This window comes from Arvicanthis niloticus, chromosome 1, assembly GCF_011762505.2.
Source record: "Arvicanthis niloticus isolate mArvNil1 chromosome 1, mArvNil1.pat.X, whole genome shotgun sequence".
Lineage (NCBI taxonomy): Eukaryota > Metazoa > Chordata > Mammalia > Rodentia > Muridae > Arvicanthis > Arvicanthis niloticus.
Genome location: NC_047658.1, coordinates 143,696,136 through 143,717,133, shown reverse-complemented (window position 1 = coordinate 143,717,133; position 20,998 = coordinate 143,696,136). Strand labels below are relative to the sequence as shown.

Here is a 20,998-nt window from a genome sequence, read left to right as displayed (position 1 = left end):
GTTCCCCAATGAAGCAAGAGCCAGCACTAAGCTGAAGAGTCTTCAGATCTATTTATACATTCAGTTAAAGTTCGCATAGACTCAGAAGGCTGCTGAATGTCAGCAGCAGGTGACTGAGCCAGCAGCAGGTATGTCCAGCGCAGCTCACTCGAGAGAGCGCATGAAGGTCTCCAGGTTGTACTCGGAGTCATACTGCTCGGCATCCCAGAGGTCACTCAGGTTTTCTAGAACTGATTTCATGCTTGCTTTTCCAGAAGTGGAGCTGTCAGCCTTCTCTGCTTTCCCACCCTAATGCAACATTGGCAGATAAAGTGAGTTTTCTGTTGTTTGGGACAGGGTCTCATTATATAGTCCTGGCTGTCCTGGAACTCACTCTGTAGTCCAGGCTGGCCTTGAATTCACAGAGATCCACCTGACTCTGCCTCCCAAGTGCTGGGATTAGGGATGTGTGCTACCACACCCAGTTTAATTCAGAAATATCAAAGGTCAAAAGCTATATATAGCTCAAAGGTTGAATTCCTAGTTCAATCTCAACGCTGGAAAAAAGAAACCAGAAAGGCTAGAGAGAAGCTCAGGGACAGAGTGAGTGTCCTTGGGCACTAAGTTCTGTGTTGGACCTCAACAGCGCAAACCAGGTACAGTGGAGGCACGCTGTGGTAAGGAGTTCAAGCTCATTATCATCGTTACCACAAGTTCAAGGCTAGTCTGAGATAAGTGAGAGTTTTCTCAGCCAACCAATTAATAAGATGAAAACAGGCACAAGATGAAGGGAGGACAAAAGGGTCTTGCAATTTGGCCCAGGCTGGCCCTTTCTGCCTCGGCTTCATGAGTGCTGGGATTGCAGGTCTTGGCCACCATGCTCCCATGTGGTACAACATTCCTGATGATAGGTTATCTAATAGATTAGTAGTTTGATCCCCACAATAATAATATCTATCTGCTCTAAGTGTCTATACCATTTTGTATGTGTGTATAATTTCATTTTATCTTAACACCATGTAATAAAATAGGTGTAGATGCTCTGAAGGTAATTTGCCAACTATTAGGAGGCTGGACCAGCAATGCCCACCCGTGAGTCCCACAGATTCCAAAGACTACAAGATGCCTTGAGACAACTCTTCAAATATCTGGTATGAAAGAATTTATGTGAGCCAAAGTTACCAACTGGCTCACAAAGGATTCAGTAGGCAAAGGCACTTGCCACCAAGTCTGACAGTCTGAGTCGGGGCCTCAGGAGGCAGATGGTGGATGCAGGGCACCAACCCCAAAAAATACACTTTAACACACACACACACACACAAACAAAATAAATGTAGTTTTAAAAAATATGAAGTGTTGGAGGCTAGAGAGACGGCTCAGCAGCTAGACAGGGCTCAAGCACCCGCAATGGGCAGCTCTCAACTGTCTTCCACCTTCAGCTCCAAAGGCTCTAATGCCGTCCTCAGCCCTCATGGGCCCAGCACTCTATGTACACAGGTGTTCTCCTGAGTGTGTGTCTGGATGAGAGCATCACATCTCCTGGGACAGGAGTTACACACACAGTTGTGAGCTGCCATATGGGTGCTGGGAACTGAACTTGGGTTTTCTGGAAAAGCAGCCAGTGTTCTCAGCCTTTACTATTCTTAGTGTTTTTTACTTACTAATCCCAGAAGACTGTGCCCACACTCTCACAGTTCACCACAGACAACCACCAGGGCTAATTAAAGATAAGTAAGTTCTTTACCTTATCTAGAGTAAACAGGTCAAGAAGCTGGTCAGTCCCCATACTCTGTAAGCTAGAATTTTCTTGGCTAATAACGGTATTTGCAATGTTCATCTTGAATTTCTGCAAGCCCATTATCTTTTCTTCTAGTGTTCCTCTGGTTATCAACCGGTAAACATTAACCACACGTTTCTAAATAAAAAAAAAAAAAAAAAAAAACACCAAAAAAACAATTGAACTGTATGTATGTAAATGTAATGCAAACTGCTAAACTCAGGTTTGTCAAATCTGACTGAAGTTCTGTCTGCTCCAGGACATCAGGATAGACAATGACCCTGGTTTTCGTGAAAGAGCATCAAAGCAAGAACTGGAACCCAGTCTCCCTAGCTTTTCTGAAGTTTGTGTCTAGTGCTGAGTGGAGTGTTAGATGACTCACCTGCCCAATACGATGGGCCCGGTCCATGGCCTGCAAATCTCGCATAGGGTTCCAGTCATGCTCCACAAACACCACAGTGTCAGCACCAGTCAAATTAAGCCCTAGACCCCCAACATGAGTTGTGAGTAGAAGAACATCAATGGATGGGTCATTGTTAAACCTACAGACATAGATAACAAAAACAGTTAGGATCCTTTATTAAAATGAAACATACTATTTTAAAAACCTACTGTTTCTACTGCTATGATAAAGTACCATGATAAAAAGCACCTTGGAGGGAAAGGTTTTATTCCAGCCTGTAACTCTCAGATCACAGTCCACCATGCAAGGAGCTCAAGGCAGAAACTGAAGCTGAAGCCATAAAGGGTAAGGGGTGCTGTACTAACTGCGGGGCTTGCTCCCCAGGGCTTCCTCAGCCTGCTTTCTTCTATTAGCTGGGCCCACCAGTCAGGCCCACCAGGCGGGTGGGCAAGCAGTGTAACTGCCCACAGTGAGTTGGACGCTCCATATCAATTAAGAAAATGAAGCACAGGTTTGCCCAGAGGCCAATCTGGTGGGGGCATTGTCTCAACTGAGGTTTCTTCTTCCAATCGACTCTAGCTTGTGTCAAGCTAATATAAAACTTGCCAGCACAGACATGGTATGGATGTTTGTTATCCACTGAGAGGAGAATGTCCTTTGAATATAAATATACTGTGATGGTTAAACTCTGTCAACTTGATAAGACTTGGGATCAAAGAAAATTAATCAGCTTTGTCTGTGAAGGTTTCTAGATTACAGAGGTGGGAATACCTGCCCTAAATATGGGGGGGGGTCCATCCCATAGGAAGATTTTTTTGGGCTAAATGAAAAGGGAAACATCAAGCAGATGATTCCGCATTCGTCACTGTCTGGACTGCTCCCGACAGCAGACGCAGTGGACTGTTCTGTTCCTGACAGCAGACACAGTCTGACTCACTGCCTACCGCTCTGACTTCTCCAACATGAACTATGCCCTTGAACTGTTATTACATATTTTATATAAAACACAATTTATATATACATATGCATGCATACAAATCTGTATTAGAAAGAATTCATTCTAGGCATTATCGGAAAATTTATAAACATAAATTAGAAGGCCAAACAAGTTACATTTTATATCAGATATAGATTAAGTCATAAAAATATAGATGTTATAATTAAAAACCCAATATGAACTTTTAAAGAGTGGAGACAGATGAGCGGGATTGGGTTACGTCTTCAGGCAAGGCAGAGGTAAATGTTCAGGTAGCTATTTAGTCTTAGGAGATATTTATAGGGGCTGGAGAGATGGCTCAGTGGTTAAGAACACTGCTCTTCTAGAGGTCCTGGGTTCAATTCCCAACAACCACATGGTAACTCACAACCATCTAAAATAGCATCCAATGACCTCTTCCAATGTGTCTGAAAACAGCTACAGTGTACTCAGATACATAAAATAAATTAAAAAAAAAAAAAAAAAAAGCAGCAGCCACACTTCTTGGTAAGATGGCAGATTAGAAGATCTCCCATTGTAACCCACTGTGGGAAAAAAGGAAAATAAATAACCTACTCCTAAGAACAAAAGGTGGGAGCTTTCAGAAGAACAAGAAGCAGCCTTGAACCCTGTCCCTTATCACTGAGGTAAACAGGATTTTTCTGGGTGCTCCCTCCACTCCCCTGACAACATAACTGCAAGAAAAGCTGGAGGAGGCTGAGGCTGAGGCTATGAGCTTCTACTTGAGCAGCATCTTTGCAGGAAATGAGGTGGATGCTGTCCGATCATGTGGTAAGAACTGGCCAAGCCTGAAGCTGAGTGGACTGGGGAAGCAGTCTCTGTCTGTCTCTCCCTCCCTCCCTCCCTCCCTCCCTCCCTCCCTCCCCTCCTCTCCCCTCCCTCCCTCCCTCCCTCTCTTGCCAAAATGATAAATAAATAGCTTAGTCACAGGTACTTTCTGAACCTCGGACTTCTCTCCAAAACAGATGGAACACAGTGGGGAAATTTCTACAAAACCCATATGCTGAGGGCTGGGAAAAAGACCAAGGAAAGGCTGACACAACTGGCCATTAAGCAGAATAAAACCTAAAAGGTCACTTGTTCTGAACTTCCAAAGGACACTTATACACACAATGCTGGTTTAAAATGGAGCCACAAACTGCACCTGACCCATCGTCATAGACTGCTATACAGAACAGGAGGAGAGCAATTCAAAACCCTTCTAAGGAGCAAGAAATGTTGATTGATACATTATCCTGCTCTGCCTCCTCCCTCCTTCCCTTCTCCTCTCCAGGCTGGCCTCCAGGACTGTCTTGAACTCCTGATTCACTTCCTAAATGCAGGAATTTTAGGCATGCCTGATTTGATTTGATTTGCTACACATTTTTAATTTTATTTTACCTGGTCTTTAAAACAAACTACCTAAACAGGAACAACAACAACAAAAAAAACTTTACTCTTGCATAAATCTCTCTAATGTCCTTGCTTTCATTCTGCATCGCTCGGCTAGGTTTCATGTCTGTCCTGTACGTTTCCTCAGACATTCTACTGTTCCCTACTGTAACTGTCCTTGCAGCTTACCTCCTTCAGCCCTTCCTTAGACCTCTCTACTCCCTCTACATTAGCTTTGTTTTTTACATGTATGGTGGTTTTGCCTGCATCCATGCCTGGAACACCAGAAAGCAAGAAGAGTGTTGAATTTCCCCTAGACCTGGAGCTATGGGTGGTTGTAAGCCACGTTGTTCTCTAAAAGTGCAGCAAGTGCTTTTAACCACTGGGCAACCCACTCATCGCCTTACTTCTTTATTAATCTGGATACTCTGTGGATCCCAAACCTCCTCCTATCTACATTTCCCTGCTGTATCCCCCACCCCAGTTATCAACACTAATGTCCGTGATTAGCCCACTTCCTTTCCCAATGTCAGTATCTACATATCACTGTACTACTGTTGCTCTCTGTGCCCCAAAAATTATTAAAGTTAAACAAGGTGGTTGTTTTTTAAATGACTAGCTGATAGTTGTGGTTATTTCTGCAGTTAATACTCTACTACTGGAATGGTACTGGTGATCATGCCCAGTGCCCTAAACATGTGCACTGACAATTTAGTAAGCACCTGAGTTTCTAGTTCACTGCAGAGGAATGGCATCTTAGCCTACTTAATACAAGCTCCCCCTACCTGAGCGCTGCAAATACTTGAGCAGAAAGAATAGGGGAAAAAAATCTAAAAGAGGGGAAGGAAGAAAAGAAAAAGAATCCAACCAGTGAAAAAAACCTAGATATGCAAGTCCCAACAAAAGAAAATCAAGAATCATGGACAAACCCAGAGCAGGATGAACCCTGTAAAAAGGAGCAATTTCACAAAGGCAGACGCCAGGGAGAATGAGTCAGATGAAATCCAAAAGACTCAAGAACATTATATCACTTAATGAAATCAAAGAGGATACAAATGAACATCTAAATATATTTAAAAGGCAACAGTTGAAATGAGGAAGCCAATGTAGGATATGAAGCAGGAATTCAATAAAAAAATAGAAATAGTGCATTCCAAGGAAATTAGTTTACCAGGTTCGTAGAGCAAGTACTTTTACCTGCTGAGCCATATCATAATTCAAAATTCAGCAATGAAAAGCTAAGTCAAATGAAAGACTCAGAAAAAAGCCTCATAGAATGGAGGAAGCTGAAGTCAGAGTATCAAGGACAGATGAGAAAAAAGCTGAGATCTCAGAGACTGACAGATATCAGGAAGTGAGCAGAATGTAAGGGCCATGGAACTAAAAGAGCAGATTACTACAGCATCAAGATAATGTTTTCAGTAAAATGATAGTGGAAACTCCCCAAACTGAGGGGAAAAAAATGAACACCCAGATTCAGGATGCATTCAGGATGCCAAGCAGAGAAGAAGAATGTCAAAACTGCAGGGAGCAGCACTGCACATAAAGTCCACTGGGTTTCATAAAGCAGCTGCTTCTGAGTGAAAATGAAGGCCAGCCTCCACTAAGTAACAACTCCTATAATGCAAACTTTCCCCAAAAGGCGATCCAGATAAAAGCACATACTACCGAACAAGAAATAGAAAAATCTCAATGCCTGAAGCTAAATGAACATGAGAACTCATCAAAACCTCTGGAACACAATGGAAGCAGCTGTAGGAAGGATGCTTAGAGCTCCAAGTACAAACATTAAAAATCCTGTGTGATGCTCAACAAGTAATGTCATGGTGGAAAGATAGAACTGACTCTAGAATTGTTCTCTGACAGACAGACAGATACAGACACACAGACACACAAACATGTGTGGGTGTTGTGCCCTTAAACCCTGAGTACACAGAAGAAAAGAAACAAAGGTAAGAAATTAAATTTTTAAAAAATCTAAAAGAAGTGAAGAAAGTGAAGTGAAGAAAGATGGTTCTCTGGAAAGATACACAAGCACAACAAACAGCCAAACCACAGCAGAAAGCTAAAGAACCTTTAACAAAATGAGAGCCACAAAATAAAGAAAATGTATCAACAAAATTCAAATTAAGATATACATTTAAAACTACTGTAATTAACAAATTTAAAGCAATGGATATTTTTAGACAATCTACTGAAATTCAAGTGGATAAGCACCATAAAGATATAACAAGCAATAAAATGTATCACAATTAAAAGAGCCCAGGTCCAGATAGATTCGCTGAACTCTATGAGACATTCAAATGAGAAGCAACACCAGCACTCATCAAGCTAATTTATAACAAAAAGCAAAGACTTACCACGAACCTTTTTTAAAGCTGGTATTATTGATATCAAAACAGTTAATAACAAAAAATTATATTTCCTATGATAAACATAAGATAGAAAAATTCTCAATAAAATACTTGCAAATCAAATTAAGTACCATCAGAAAGATGGTAGTCAAGCTGGCTTCATTCCAAAGGTTGGTTTAACAATGGATTTATTACATAAATGGACTTAAGGACAGAAAGCAAATAATTACTTCAATAGGTGCAGAGGGGCTGGACAAAATCCTCAATCCCTTCATGATAAACTCAGAGGAAAACTAGGAATAAAAGGAACATTTCTTAATGTAATAAAGGCTGTATATGACAGACTTACTCAATAGGAGAAAACTGAGATCATTTCTAAAACCTGGAATAGAAAAGGTTCCAAGTTCTTCACTGTGATCAAGATTGTGCTTGAAGGGCAGTGAGACAAGAGAAGGGAACAAAAGGATACAAAGAGGAAGAAAGTCAGAGGTTTGGTTGGGTGGTTTTTAGTGGATGATTGTATGTTATCTTGGTCTTGGGCTGGAAGATGTCTTAGTGGCTAAAATACTTGGTGTGGCCCTGAATTCAGCCCTCAGCACCCACACCGCAGACAGGGAGTCCTGGGCTGACCAGTGAGCCTAGCTTCAACTGTGAGCTCCAGCTTCAGTGAGACACTGCCTCCTAAGTAAAACAGAGAAGGGATCGAGGGCAGGCATGCATGCACGCACATGCAAGATTCCATCATAAAACTCTGAGATCCTACAAACTTTTAAGCAAAGAAGCAATTAAAGATCTACATTCAAAATCAGTAGCATTCCTACATATCAGTAGCATACATGCTGAGAAAGAAAAGAGACAATCTTAGAAGAAGACCCTAACATAGATTAAAGAACTCTACAAAGAAAATTATTTATTTGTTGTTTGTATATGGAAACAGTCTCTCTATGTAGTAGCCCTGGCTTTCCTGGAATTTGATATGTAGACAAGGCTGGTTGAACTCAGAGATATATTTGCTTCTGCTTCCCAGGTGCTGAGATTAAAGACATGTGGCACCATGCCTAGCTAACAATGAAATATTTAAATACTGAAAAGGGAAACAAAAAGACACTTGAAAATGAAAAGCCCTCTATGACTAAATTTAGAAAATTGTGAAAAGGGCTGCACTACCAAAAGCAACCTACAAATTCAATGTACACATCACAACCTTCACCACTCTACCACAAGTATACACAGCACTGACAGGAATCAGTGGGGATAAAATGAATACTAAATAAGGGTAACACAGTAGGGTGGGAGTGAGATGGGAAGGTAATGAGGGAGGTGTGAATAAGATAAGAATACAAAACAGTATTTCAACAAGCTGGGCATGGTGGCACATGTCTTTAATCCCAGCTCTCAGAAGCCAGAGGCAGGTAGGTCTCTGAGTTTGAGCCCAGCATGGGCTACAGAGTGAGTTCCAGACCAGCCAAGGCTACATAATCAAACCTGGTCTCAAACAACAAAACACTTCAATAACTTCACAAAAAAATAGGGGAGAAATCCATTTCATATTAAGTTCAGAAGATCTGAAATAAGCCAATGCTATCCTGAGCAAAGGAAACAATGAGAGTTGTCACCATAACTGATTTCCAAACCATAGGAAACAGCATATTTCAAGGACACAGACACTGAAAATAATGCAATATAACAAAGGACCCAAATATGCACTGATGTAGCAACCTGAATTTCAATAAGACGCCCAAAGCACACACTGTGGTAAAGACATGGTCACTGACAGTGAAAACTCAGTCTCCACATCCAGATCTCTGTCCTCCTATACAGAAAGAACAATTCTAAATGATCAGAGATTTTAACAAAGAACTGAAATTTCCCAAGTATAAGAGGCAGAATCAGGGACACTAATCTGGGATATAGATACAGTCAAGGACTTCCTAAAAAGGAGTCCAATCAACCACTCAAGAATAATGCCAAGAACTAAGAAACAGTTTTACATGTGATTAAAAACTTGTATGTCAAAAGAACACAATCAAATGAAGAGACAGCTTACAAAACGGGGGAAAAAAATCTTTGCTAACCTTAGAGGATTAATATGTATAATACAAAATGAACACTAACTAAACACCAAGAAACCAACCCAATCAAGAAATGGGCTAATGAAATGGACAGACAGTTGAAGGATCCAACAGAACGGTCACTAAATACAGGGAACAAAACAAAACCAAGTCATTTAACATTACTGGCTGTCAGGGAAATCAAAATTAAAACTACATAGATTCCCAGAACAATCATTAAGACAAATAACAAGAGCTGGGAAGATGGCTCGGTGGGTAAAGCACTCACACAAGAAGACTGGAGTTCAGACCTCCACAACCTACATGGGTGCCACATGGGTGTAGCAGACTGCCTTTAATTCAAGCCATGGAAGATGGACTGTAGTAATTTGGCTATGAAGACTAGCCTTACTGATAGCTCTGAGTCTGAGGAGACCCTGCCTAAAAGAATACATTAGAAGACAATTTGAGGTTTGGAACTGAACCTGGGAATCTGCTTTCTCAGAACACTGATTTCATTGATGCATTTCAGGCAGAGTTTGTGTTTTGTTTCCTAGGTGAGTTGCTTTAGTACTTGTTTTAGCAGAGACAGTAGCTAGGACAGAGATTTCAGCTTAAGCTATGCGTTTGCTTGCTTCCACTCTGATTTAACAGCAGAGGAAGAAGCAGTTATCTCCGGCTCCGCTGTGCTTTCCCAATATAAGCACTTGTTTCCACTCAGCACATCTGTAGTTCTGGATTAAAGGTTTAGCTGGGACTGGATTACCCAGTAACACACCTGCAGCTATTTACCCAAAGAAAACATTACTGGAGGCAAAGGCCTTCATGAGCAATAACAAATACACCACAACCTGACATGGCAGCAGAGGAGGGGGCTACTTACCGGGAAACAATGGAATGCCGCTGCCCAGGAGGTATGCTTCCATCTAGTCTCAAGTAAGTGACAGATGGCAGGTGAGGCTTGAGCAGATCATGTTCTACTATATCAAGCATGCTTTTAAGCTGACAGAAGATCAGTATTCTGTGCTGAGCCACAACAGACTCTGTGCCACTCTCCGAAGAACTGCCATTTCCCAAACCACAGTCCAACAGCAACTTGGGAAGAAAGTATTACACTTCATTCAACAGAAGCAGACAGTATTTGCTACCACACATGCTAGCTACTGCAAATATTTCTACAGAAAGAAAAGGTTAAATATATTTGTAACCTATATCAGCCCATTAGTACTTGGGGCTAAAACTGACCACCCAGCTTGCTTTCCCCTTCTGTTAATGTTAACTCAAGGCAGTGACACAGATGTCTCAAACAAAAGCTACACAGTGACTTCTTTAAATAAGGGATCATGTATAGTGACATATATCTTTAATCTCAATACTGAGAGAAGCGGGCAGATCTGTGAGCTTGAGGCCAGTCTGGGCCACATAGTAAACTACAAGCCAGCCAAGGGCTACACAGTGAAACCCTGTCTCAAAAAATAAACGAATGAGCCAGGCGGTGGTGGTGCACGCCTTTAATCCCAGCACTTGGGAGGCAGAGGCAGGCAGATTTCTGAGTTCGAGGCCAGCCTGGTCTACAGAGTGAGTTCCAGGACAGCCAGGGCTACACTGAGAAACCCTGTCTCGAAAAACAAAAAAAACAAAAGAAAGAAAGAGAAAAGAAAGAAAAGAAAGAAAAATTTAAAAAGCCAGTCAAGAATACAACACTGAATGATCCTTGAGATCAGACAGTTGAAGAGCTAAGTCACAGAAAGCAAGTTAGCACTGTAAGGGAAGGTGGTGAGTGACTGACTCACCAGTCACTGGGAGGCAGTGGCTGGGGTTCCAGCGTTCTCAGGGACTATGACAGTGACTGCTGTACGACTGTGACTGTACTGTCAGAACCCCACAGTTAAAATGGTATGTCATGTTTTTCAAAAAAGCTATAAAAAAATTTGTAAGCCAAATTTAGAAATACAGTAAATGGTAAATGCATCAATAATCTTTGGGAAGAGCAAAGTGTTCTAATATTATATATTAGTTACTTTATTATTAAAAGACATACGTACTTGCTTCAAGGCTGAGAGCTTAGGGGCATGTTGAATATCATGAAGAGAAGAGTTCTGAACTGCCAGTTTTTCAGTAGTGCTCTTGAATTCTGGATGCTGAGGGGTCAAGACCAGCGCTGGATGGTTGCAGAGTTTACGTAAATACTGTAATGCCTTTAAAGGGGAAAACAACTATGTAAGTGAACTTTCATACCTCAAGTATCTGTAATTTTGTATCCTTTCCTCCCTATTCCATTTGTCTAGAAAATTCCCACTCAGTGTTCAAGCACCAGTTCAGAGCAAGCTGGCTCAGACCATAAACCATTTGTCACAAGTATGAGGACCAGAGTTCAGATCCCTAAAACCTACATTAAAAGGAAAAAAAAAATCTGAGTGGACATGAAGAATGCCTGTAATTCCAGTGCACAGTAGAAGGATACTAGGGATCCCCTAGCCAGAGAAGCCTGAACAGCAAGCTTTGAGGCTCAACAAGAGATTCCCTCATTATATAATGTGGGGAGCAATCTAGAAAAATACTGGTGGTACACACCTTTAATCCCAGCACTTAAGAGGCAGAGGCAAGCAGATATCTAAAATTGAGGCCAGTCTGGTCTACAGAGTGAGTTCCAAGACAGCCAGGGCAACACAGAGAAACTCTGTCTTGAAAAACAGAAGACAAAGAAGGAAAAGAATAAGATGCTAATGTCAGCTCCAGATGTGCACATACAGATGTGTACCCACCCTGCACAGTATTTCTGCATTACTTTCTGAAAAGTAAGATCCTTCATTCTAAAGCCTTCTTTTCATGAAATACAAATGTGTGCTACATTCTGTAAGGTACATATTAAAAGCATTTTCGTATTGCTAATATTAATATTAGCTGGGTGTGGTGGTACATGACTGTAATCCCAGCATTCTGGAGACAAAAAGAGGGAAATCAAGAACAAAGGCTCATATACCATTTGCCATTGGTGACCATGCAGCTAGCCTGAGCTATATAAGTCTGTTTCTCAACAGACAAACAAAACCGGGAAATATTAAATAGGTACTTTGATATTTTTCTTGTTATATACAGTGTTAAAAAAAAGAGGAATAATGCATTTTAGTCTTCTGTATAAGAACAGCCCCCATTAAAAAACATTCTTTAATTGTTAAAAGTAATCTATAACCTCTACCTGGAATACATGACCTGTAGCTTTAAGTTTTGGTTTTTCAGTTTCTTCTGAAAGAGCAGCTGAAGACACAGTCTCATCAACATCACACTTGGCACGCGATTTAGCAAAATCTTCATAAAGCTGAACCTATGAAATTATCCCAGGGAAACAGTTAATACATCTAAGATAAGGTTGTGTATGTGTGATGAACAGTAAATTAAACCAGCCTTTATAATGAAAGCAAACTAAGATACCACTACCTCATTATTGATATTAGAGACAATTCAATCCATCTGTATGTTGTTCCTTTAAAACAATGTAGTTTTAAAGAAAAATACATACAGAAAAATGTATGTTAAGTTCAGCTGCAACCCCCCCCCACCACACACACACACTAAATTTTTCCTCCATTTAGGAAAATAAGCTATCAATAAAAGGGAGTCAGATCCATAACAAGTAAATGAGAAAGATCTTTTTTTAATACAAGGCTATTCAAACAAACAAACAAACAAACCCTATCAGTCCCTTCTGCTTTTTTTTTTTTTTTTTTTTTTTTTTTTTGGTTTTTCAAGACAGGGTTTCTCTGTGTAGCCCTGGCTGCCCTGGAACTCACTCTGTAGACCAGGCTGGCACCACCACTGACTCCCCCCCCCCCCCGCGACCTCCCCCTTCCACGCCCCACATCGGCACTGCGGGGACGGGGCAACCGCTGCCAACCAACTCATTACTGCTAACTTAAACCACTACCTTGTATTAACTAACATAATGCAAAAGGAAAAAGAAAATCTACCAAGGATGGAAGAACAAACTCACAGAACACAAATCCATAAATGCTAAACAAAGGCAAAATGTCACTTCCCTCTGCAGTTCTCTTCCTCCAGATTATTTAAATGTAGGTTTTGCCTATACTATATAGTAGTGTCACCAGAATATTATCACCATTCCCTCCCCCAAAGGGCTAAAAGTATCCTATTATCTTAAGACATTCCTTTCAAGAAATAATTTTCCTTTTTCTTCTTCCTCTGAGACAGGCTCTCTCTATGCAGCTCTGGCTGTCCTGGACTCACTCTGTAGAGCAGGTGTTAAGGCACTGAAGAATCAGAGCTCCCTGCTCATAAATCCAAGGTGAGCAGATGAGTCCTGGCTAATGGGTACTACACTAATATAAACCAGAAGAGAATACGGTTAGATTTGGGATAATTCTTTCATGCATTTGACCTTGCCAAACCAAACAATACTGAAACAAAATATATAAACTAACCATTCACGCATAGTCTGACAGAAATGGTTCCTATGAGTACAATGAAAGCCTCACAATAAAACTCTCTTCTAACAGTCTCTGTGCATAATGTCAGAAACAGGTAAATTTATTTGGAACACTGATAGAAAACAACTAATATTTCAAGTACAATAACATCCCAAAGATCAAGATTCTATATTTAACTCAAACAGTGTTATTAGGCAAGTTGCTTACTTTTTCTCACTTTTGCTGTATTTGCAAAAACAGGGACTATCTATAACACTGTCATAAGGATAACACAATACCACTCACAAACAGACTTTGGCCTTAATAAGGGCTTCTTTTTTATATTGGCACCCTCTCTGCCCCTTTTTGCTTCTTGCAGTTTCAGTTACCAAGTGTTTTGAAAATACAAAATAAAAATTCTAAAGATAAAATGATTTATATCATGAAATCAGATACCACTATGTGGCAAAGTTCTATGCCATCCCAAAATATTCTGCCAGGGATGTAAATCACCCTGTCTTAAGTACATTCATGTTGCATATAGCACCTGTCCATCAGTCAGGTAGTCCCAATTCCAATATGGATCAACTACCACCTTCTCTGTGATAGTTCAAGTAAGCCTTATTTCACTCAACAACAGCCCCACAGCTCGGCTGTGCCTAAAAGAAGTCAACACTGCTTTCTTTAAGTGAAATATCTTAATGAGTAAGTGGGGGTGGGAGGCTTACTTGGTAGTTTAGGGCCAGATTCCAAAGGATCATTCCCTTACACTTGGAGGGGAGAAGAGCATTGGTCTCCATTTTAATCTATAGAACATGGACCACTATCTTTAGAGAAAAGTGCGCTGTCCCTTTGGAGGGAAATGCACTAGACTCCTCCACTAGAGCGAGATGTAGTTCATGTTTATACTTGACCATTCACAGCAAGATTTAAGGAATATGTTCAGAAAGTCACCAAATAAACTGGAGAATTTTATTATTGATGGGCATCTGATAAAACTGAAGGCTGTCCTGCTAATAATATTCTATGAACAACTACAATAACCAAATTTCTAACCTGGAGAGGGCTAAGAGTACAGTAATAGTCTTGAATAATTTTAGGTGGAAGATCCTGCAAAACATCTTCTTTCATTCTTCTGAGAAGGAACGGCAGGACTTGCCGGTGCAGTGCATCCATTGCAAGAACACCTGTCAACAATGAGAACACAGCTTGAAATGTCTGTAATGCATCATACTCCTGACCATGGGAACTTCCTCTAATTCTTTCTTACCTGCTTCCTGTTCTCGACTGGAGCTTCGTGCATCCCTACTCGCTAATATAGGTTTGCCATATCGAGCAGCAAACTGGCGTTCAGTACCCAAAAATCCAGGCATAAGGAAATCAAATAATGACCACAACTCCAAAACATTGTTCTGAACAGAAAAAGAATCACCAATTATCTTTTCTTCATTTTGGAAAGTATCATTTCCCAGTAGATCTGGATCCTAATGTGCCTCCCCACTTTTTCCTTCTTCAGAAACCTCAGCAGCCCAGGCTCTGGCTCAGCACACTAAGCTGCTCTCTAACATGGACACCCTTTGAATGGGTGGGTTAAGCTCTGTAGAGCAAAAGCCCACCTGACTGACAGCTTCAAAACTAAAATGGAGGAAGAGAAAAAGAGATGGCCTTTTAATTAGACAAAACCTCAAACCTTCTGATGTCTCAATTAAGTACAAGTAGTAACCTATTTAAAACCTAAAATAGGGCATGTGCCTTTAATCCCAGCACTTGGGAGGCAGAGGCAGGTGGATCTCTGTAAAATCAAGATCTACCTGGTTAACAGAGTCAACTCCAGGACATCCAGGGATAAACAGAGAAACTCTGTCTCAAAAAAACAAAATAATAATAATAATAATAATAATAATAATAATAATAATAATAATAATAATAATAATAAAAGTCTCTCCTATCCCCTTTTAATGGACTATAAAACAGACACATACCAAAATCAACTTTGGGCTAGGTAAGCACTTGCTTGAAATTGTTGTGGCCCTGGGTTTGATCTCTAGCAAAACAAAACATACACTCTCATACACACACACCAGCCCACAGAACTTCTACTAAGTTTAGAAAAATCTGTAAAAGAAAAGCTTACCTTTAATGATTATTAAAATATGCAGTGCTTATAAACTAGGTATACTGTAAGCCTCAGACCCCCTTCTTCTTACTTTTTATTTTTATTGAGACAGAGTTTCTTTACAGCCCTGGCTGTTGGGGAACTAGCTGTGTAGATCAAGCTGGCCTCAAATTCACAAAAATCTGCCTGCCCCTGCCTCAGGAGTGCTGGGGTCAAAGGGTTGTGCTACCAGGTACATGTGACATGCTTCTGTATCCCAGCATGCAGGAAGTTGAGGTAGGTGAAACTCCTTTGAGACCAGCTATACTATTATGCAGTAGTATCCTGCCTTGGGAAAAAAAAAAATCCATTTTAAGAGCTAGAAAATATGGTTCCACTAATTGGGAAATACGGTAATCTTCCTACCAAAGATGGCTAACCAGGCCAGAGATGAACAGCTGCTGAAGTTTTCACATCCCTACTGAGTGATATTCATTTCTAAGATGGTTCTAAATTTTCACTGCTAAATCAGATTTCCAGGTAACTACAGAAGTAAAATGGTCTGGGTAGGATCAAATCTGTTTTATACATCCAGCAAATGTTATTTAAATAGCCTAAAATTAGAATTTAAGTATGACCTTTAAATAAAACTTGTTAAACTTGACCTGTTTAAGAGGCAAGCAGATCTGTGAGCCTGATCTATAGCTAGATCTGTAGTGAGTTCTGGGCTAGTCTTGACTATATAATGACAAAGGAGATGGGACACCTTGAGAGGTAGCTCAGGAGTTAAGAAAGAGTTGCTGCTCTTACAGAGGACCCAGAGTCAGTTCCAAACACCTACATAGTGGCAACAATCTATAACTCCAGTACTATGGAATGACACACCCTCTTCTGATCTCTGTTATACACAGTACACAGGTAAACCACTCATACACGTAAAATCAAGAAATAAATAAATCTAATTAATCTAATAATCTAATTAATTATGGCCAGGCAATGGTGATGCATGCCTTTAATCCCAGCACTTGGGAGGCAGAAGCAGGTAGATCTCTGTGAATTTGAGGCCAACCTTATCTACAGAGGTAGTTCTGGAACAACAGAGCTACATAAAGAGACCCTGTCTTGGAAAACAAGAAGAAAAAGAAAAGATTAATTAATCCCAGCCTTCAGGAAGCAGAGACAGGGGGATTACAATTTAAAACCAGCTTGGCCTATCTATGGATTTCAGAGCAGCCAGAGCTACATAGTAAATAACCCTGTCTCAAAACAAAAACAAAACCAAGACAAAACCAAACCAAACAAACCTGTATGCTACTACCACATACCAAAGAAGCCTTTACAAACACAATTTAACTGGAGATTTTTTTTTTTTGTCATTTATTTTTTATTTAAACTAAAAGACTCCTTAATTTACTACTAAATGCCATACCACCTGGCAAGTTTATTATTTCTGTTTTAAAATAGGAAGAAATGTAAATCATTACCTGGATTGGTGTTCCAGAAAGAATAATCCTATAGTTAGCAGTCAGTTGTTTTACTGCTTTTGACAACTTAGTTTTTCCATTTTTTATGACATGGCCTTCATCAAGAATACAGTAGTTAAATTTAATATTTCTAAGGAAAAATAAATAAAAATTGTTATCCATCTTTTCCTACATATCAGACATTATAGGAACAATCTTAGAAGCCAAAAAATTAAGTATTCTCAATTTCAATATTAATTTTTTTCTTGCTAGCATGGGAATAGAGAATATATGCAGACAAATCTACAATTCTGATACGAATGAATGTATGAATTCTACAAGGTATATTATATACACAGCCACAATCCAGAGCAAAACATCATGTTCCAGCATCCTGAAAATCTCTTTTGTGCTTTCTCCCAACTAAATTTTAAAATTCAAGTTAGTATGCCTTCACTGTAAAAAGTGATAGTCTGGCTGACATTTTCATACACGTATGTCAAGTATACTTCATATTCAGTGCCCACATTATCCTGTCTTATCATCCCTCTCACCTATCAATACTAAATTGTTCCAAAGAATATTTGAATTCTTACCTAAAAAAGTCTATGTCATTCCTCACAACATCATATGAGGCTACTATCAGATTATGCCTTTTTACTTGATGTTGCAACCTTTAAAAAAATAAGGAAAGAAAACAGGAATTATTAATTACTTAATGCCATTTTATTTTACTTTTTGTTTTGTTTGGTTTTGTTTTTGAGACAAGGTTTCCCTATGTAGTCCTGGCTGTCCTTGAACTCAGAGATCAGCCTGCCTCTGCTTCCTGAGCTGGGATTAAGGGCTAAAGGTGTAAGCCACCATCCTTGTCCCAATACAATTTCAATAGTGTAGCTGCAGCTGCTATTCTAGTGTAAATCTGTCAACTGTTCCAGTCTGCCTGCTGAGCACTGTTTACTCTGTACACAAGGATGCTACACATTAAGATGTGCATCTGATATGTGGCTCAGAAAAAAAGATAAGCACCTAACTCTAAATACATTGAGAGCTTTATAAGTATCTCCTCTTTTGGGGCACATTCATTCCTTTACCCTTCAGGCTAAACGGGGCTTATCAATCCTATATCCCCATTATGAATAAAAAGATGAAGCATCAGAACCAGACTGAACTATTCACAAGATTATATCCTATGAGCATTATTAACAGCTAGCCTAGCATGTCCAGGGGGACTGAGGTCTCTGGTGAAAGAAGAAAGATCTATTAGAATGGTAGCAGAGCTAAGAGAATGTGGCTGGCAACTGCCCAGGGCCATTTATCACCAACTCTAGAATAAAGTAAAGTAAAGATCAACTTCTTGTTCTTGGAAAAGAACAAGAAGTAAGAGTCTAGTTGCTTCTAAAGCAAAAACCCAGCCTTAAAATTCTCTCTTTGACTCAAACCTTATGCTGATCTCCAAACAGTAGACCTTAGCACAGTGATTCTCAACCTTCCTGATGCTGTGAGACCCTGTAATACAGTACCTCAGGTTGTGGTGACCCCCCCAACCATAAAATTATTTCCATTGCTACTTCATAACTGCAATTTTGCTATTGTTATAAACTGTAATGTAAATATCTGATATGCAACTACAAAGGGGTCGTGACTCACAGGTTGAGAACCAGTACCTGAGAGGGTGATTCTGAGTATATACACTTGTGGCCATGACAGTAGTAGATCTAAAACAGCCACTATGAACCAAAAGTACATATAAAGAAAGCAAAGGAGAAGAAAAGGAAACTGAGAAGATATGTAAAGAATAAAATAAAGGAACAAAGAGGTGCTGTGGCCACAAAGTCCCCAAGAGAGCACACAGGGTGGACAAGGCTGCTGCTAGTTTCTCAGACTTAGAACCACAATGGGTGGGAGAGTGAGTCAAGTCTTTCATTCTGGTGAGCTTCACTCTTACCTTCTTACCATTTTCTTAAGCTGGGTCTCTATGGGTCTAATTATAGAGCTAACTGCAGTTCACTTTTAATAAATTTTCTATTTCCAAAAGACTTGTACTATGAACCTTTTTGTTGCATGGCTCTTACCTTATCCTTTCAGTGGGAGGGCCAGTATAATGCAACGGATTAAGATATTCTCTGGAGCAAAATTTACCTACTTCATCTACCCAATGACCTGTTAATGTTGGTGGACAAACCACCAAGGAAGGAAGTGGCATACACTCTGCCAATTTCGATCTTGCATATTCCTGGGCCCTTTACAAAAGAAAAAACAAGTAAGCAATTTGTTTACATTGCTCCGGATTTAGAACCTTTATTTTGAAATATTGTTGTTTATTACCTCTGACAATGATCTCCTGCTAGGATGCAGATGGACTGTAATGTTTTCCCTAAGCCCATGTCATCACACAGAATTCCGTGAAGCTTATACTTATTGAGAAAGGCTAACCAGTTCACACCATCCTAGAAGGTTGGGCACAGAAAGGTAAACTATATATGTAAGCAGAGCATAAGAATCTTTTTCTTATAAAACATATTTATTTGTATGAACCTAGATAAATTAAAGTAGTACACTAAACCTAAGACTTTGCTATGTCAAACAGAAAAAGTGACTTCACATTTACAAACTTACCTGCTGATACTTTCTGAGTTCAGCATTGATTGGCACTGGGATCTTGTAATTTTCTAACTTCTTCCCATCTAACAATTGCTCTAAAAAGTGTCGTTCTTTTGCTTTTAACTGGATTAATTCTTCTGACATATTGGGAGGGTCTGGAATGCCTGCCTAAAATAGGTTTTGAAGATGTATTAAGATTAGACTTGAGAGTAAATCACAGCTCATTTTTTAAGTGCTTGACTAACAACAGCCCTGAGTCCAATGCCAGCATCGCCATAAAACTACACCTGTTCATCAGAGTATTCAGGGGTTGAAGGCAGAATTCAAATTCACACTCAGCTACACAGAGAATCTGAGGTCAGCTATGTGAGAACCTTTCTCAAAAAGAAGTATTAAGTAATGCTTGCTCTTTGTGTGGGGGGGTGGGGGAAGAAGGGAAGAGAAGGTTGTCTAAAAGGCCTTGATTTCACTAGATAGTGCATGCCATTTACTAAAATTTTCCATCCTAAAATTTTATTAAAATAATTTCAGTTTTACTAAGGCAAACATACATACTGAAAAAGATAATTAAAAATAATATAAAGACATGATGGTAAATAAATCTAAAGATTTTAAAGATATTAAAAGTGCTTGAAGAATTAGACAAAACACAGGACTTGAATTTGCAGCAAGTATTAATAAAGAAACAAAGATAGGTAACCTACTTTATATTCTATGTTAGTATTAATCACTATCAGCTACACGGTGTTCTGAAGTCTTCAGATACTGAATCTCAAAATATGGTATATAAAAGTTTTAATAATTCCCCCCAAATTTTCTGTTTTATAACAAAGAAGGAATTGTGTTGTGGATAGCCCCGGCCTTGTATTTTGATACTAATTCCCCTTTCCTGTGAAGGGCTGCAGAGGAGGTGTGAGTCATTACACAGGTGATTTCTAGTGAACCTTCTGCCCATCTTAATTTGTAAAATAAAGGCTGGAGCCAGTGATTGGGCAGAGGAAGGGGAGGTGGAGAAATAAAAGTTGGTGGAAGAGAGCAAAGGAGAGGACTGGAGGAAGACATTGGAGGAGGAAGACGAAGGAGAGGACAACTGGAAAGCAGGAGATAGAAGAACAGATGCAGGGTCTGGAAAACCCTCAAGTTATAAGGGTCTCATAGCTGGGGAACAGAGTAGTGTAGGGGTATCTGCCCAATTTAGGCTTACAGAATATACTCACAATTACTGAGTTGTGTTTTCATTGACCTGTCATATTTGGGTTGAAGATTTAAATATCACCCACTACAGAATTGTGCACTGTATTCATTTTGTTAACACCTGTACAGTATAGTGCAAAACTGCTTGAGTCAGACAAAGAGTCTAAGCAAGAGCACCAAATGTCCTAGTGACATTTATAACTCACCAGCTAGCTTCACCTAGGAAGACCCTTGCTGGGATGGTGAAAAGGGAAAAGCCATTAAATCTCATCATCCTTGAGCATGAGAC

General features: G+C 39.8%; 1 protein-coding gene across 1 annotated transcript in view; it reads right to left on the bottom strand.

The window, feature by feature from the left end:
* The window catches only part of Btaf1 (B-TFIID TATA-box binding protein associated factor 1), an 80,785-nt gene continuing 59,787 nt past the window's right edge, over positions 1 to 20,998 (bottom strand). The window contains 13 exon segments of the mRNA XM_034508182.2: positions 1 to 288; positions 1,724 to 1,894; positions 2,139 to 2,298; positions 9,816 to 10,027; positions 10,978 to 11,130; positions 12,132 to 12,257; positions 14,413 to 14,543; positions 14,627 to 14,768; positions 16,936 to 17,065; positions 17,511 to 17,588; positions 18,987 to 19,154; positions 19,240 to 19,361; positions 19,531 to 19,683. Of these exon segments, the coding sequence (XP_034364073.1) occupies positions 145 to 288; positions 1,724 to 1,894; positions 2,139 to 2,298; positions 9,816 to 10,027; positions 10,978 to 11,130; positions 12,132 to 12,257; positions 14,413 to 14,543; positions 14,627 to 14,768; positions 16,936 to 17,065; positions 17,511 to 17,588; positions 18,987 to 19,154; positions 19,240 to 19,361; positions 19,531 to 19,683 (1,890 nt within the window). The 3' untranslated portion in view covers positions 1 to 144.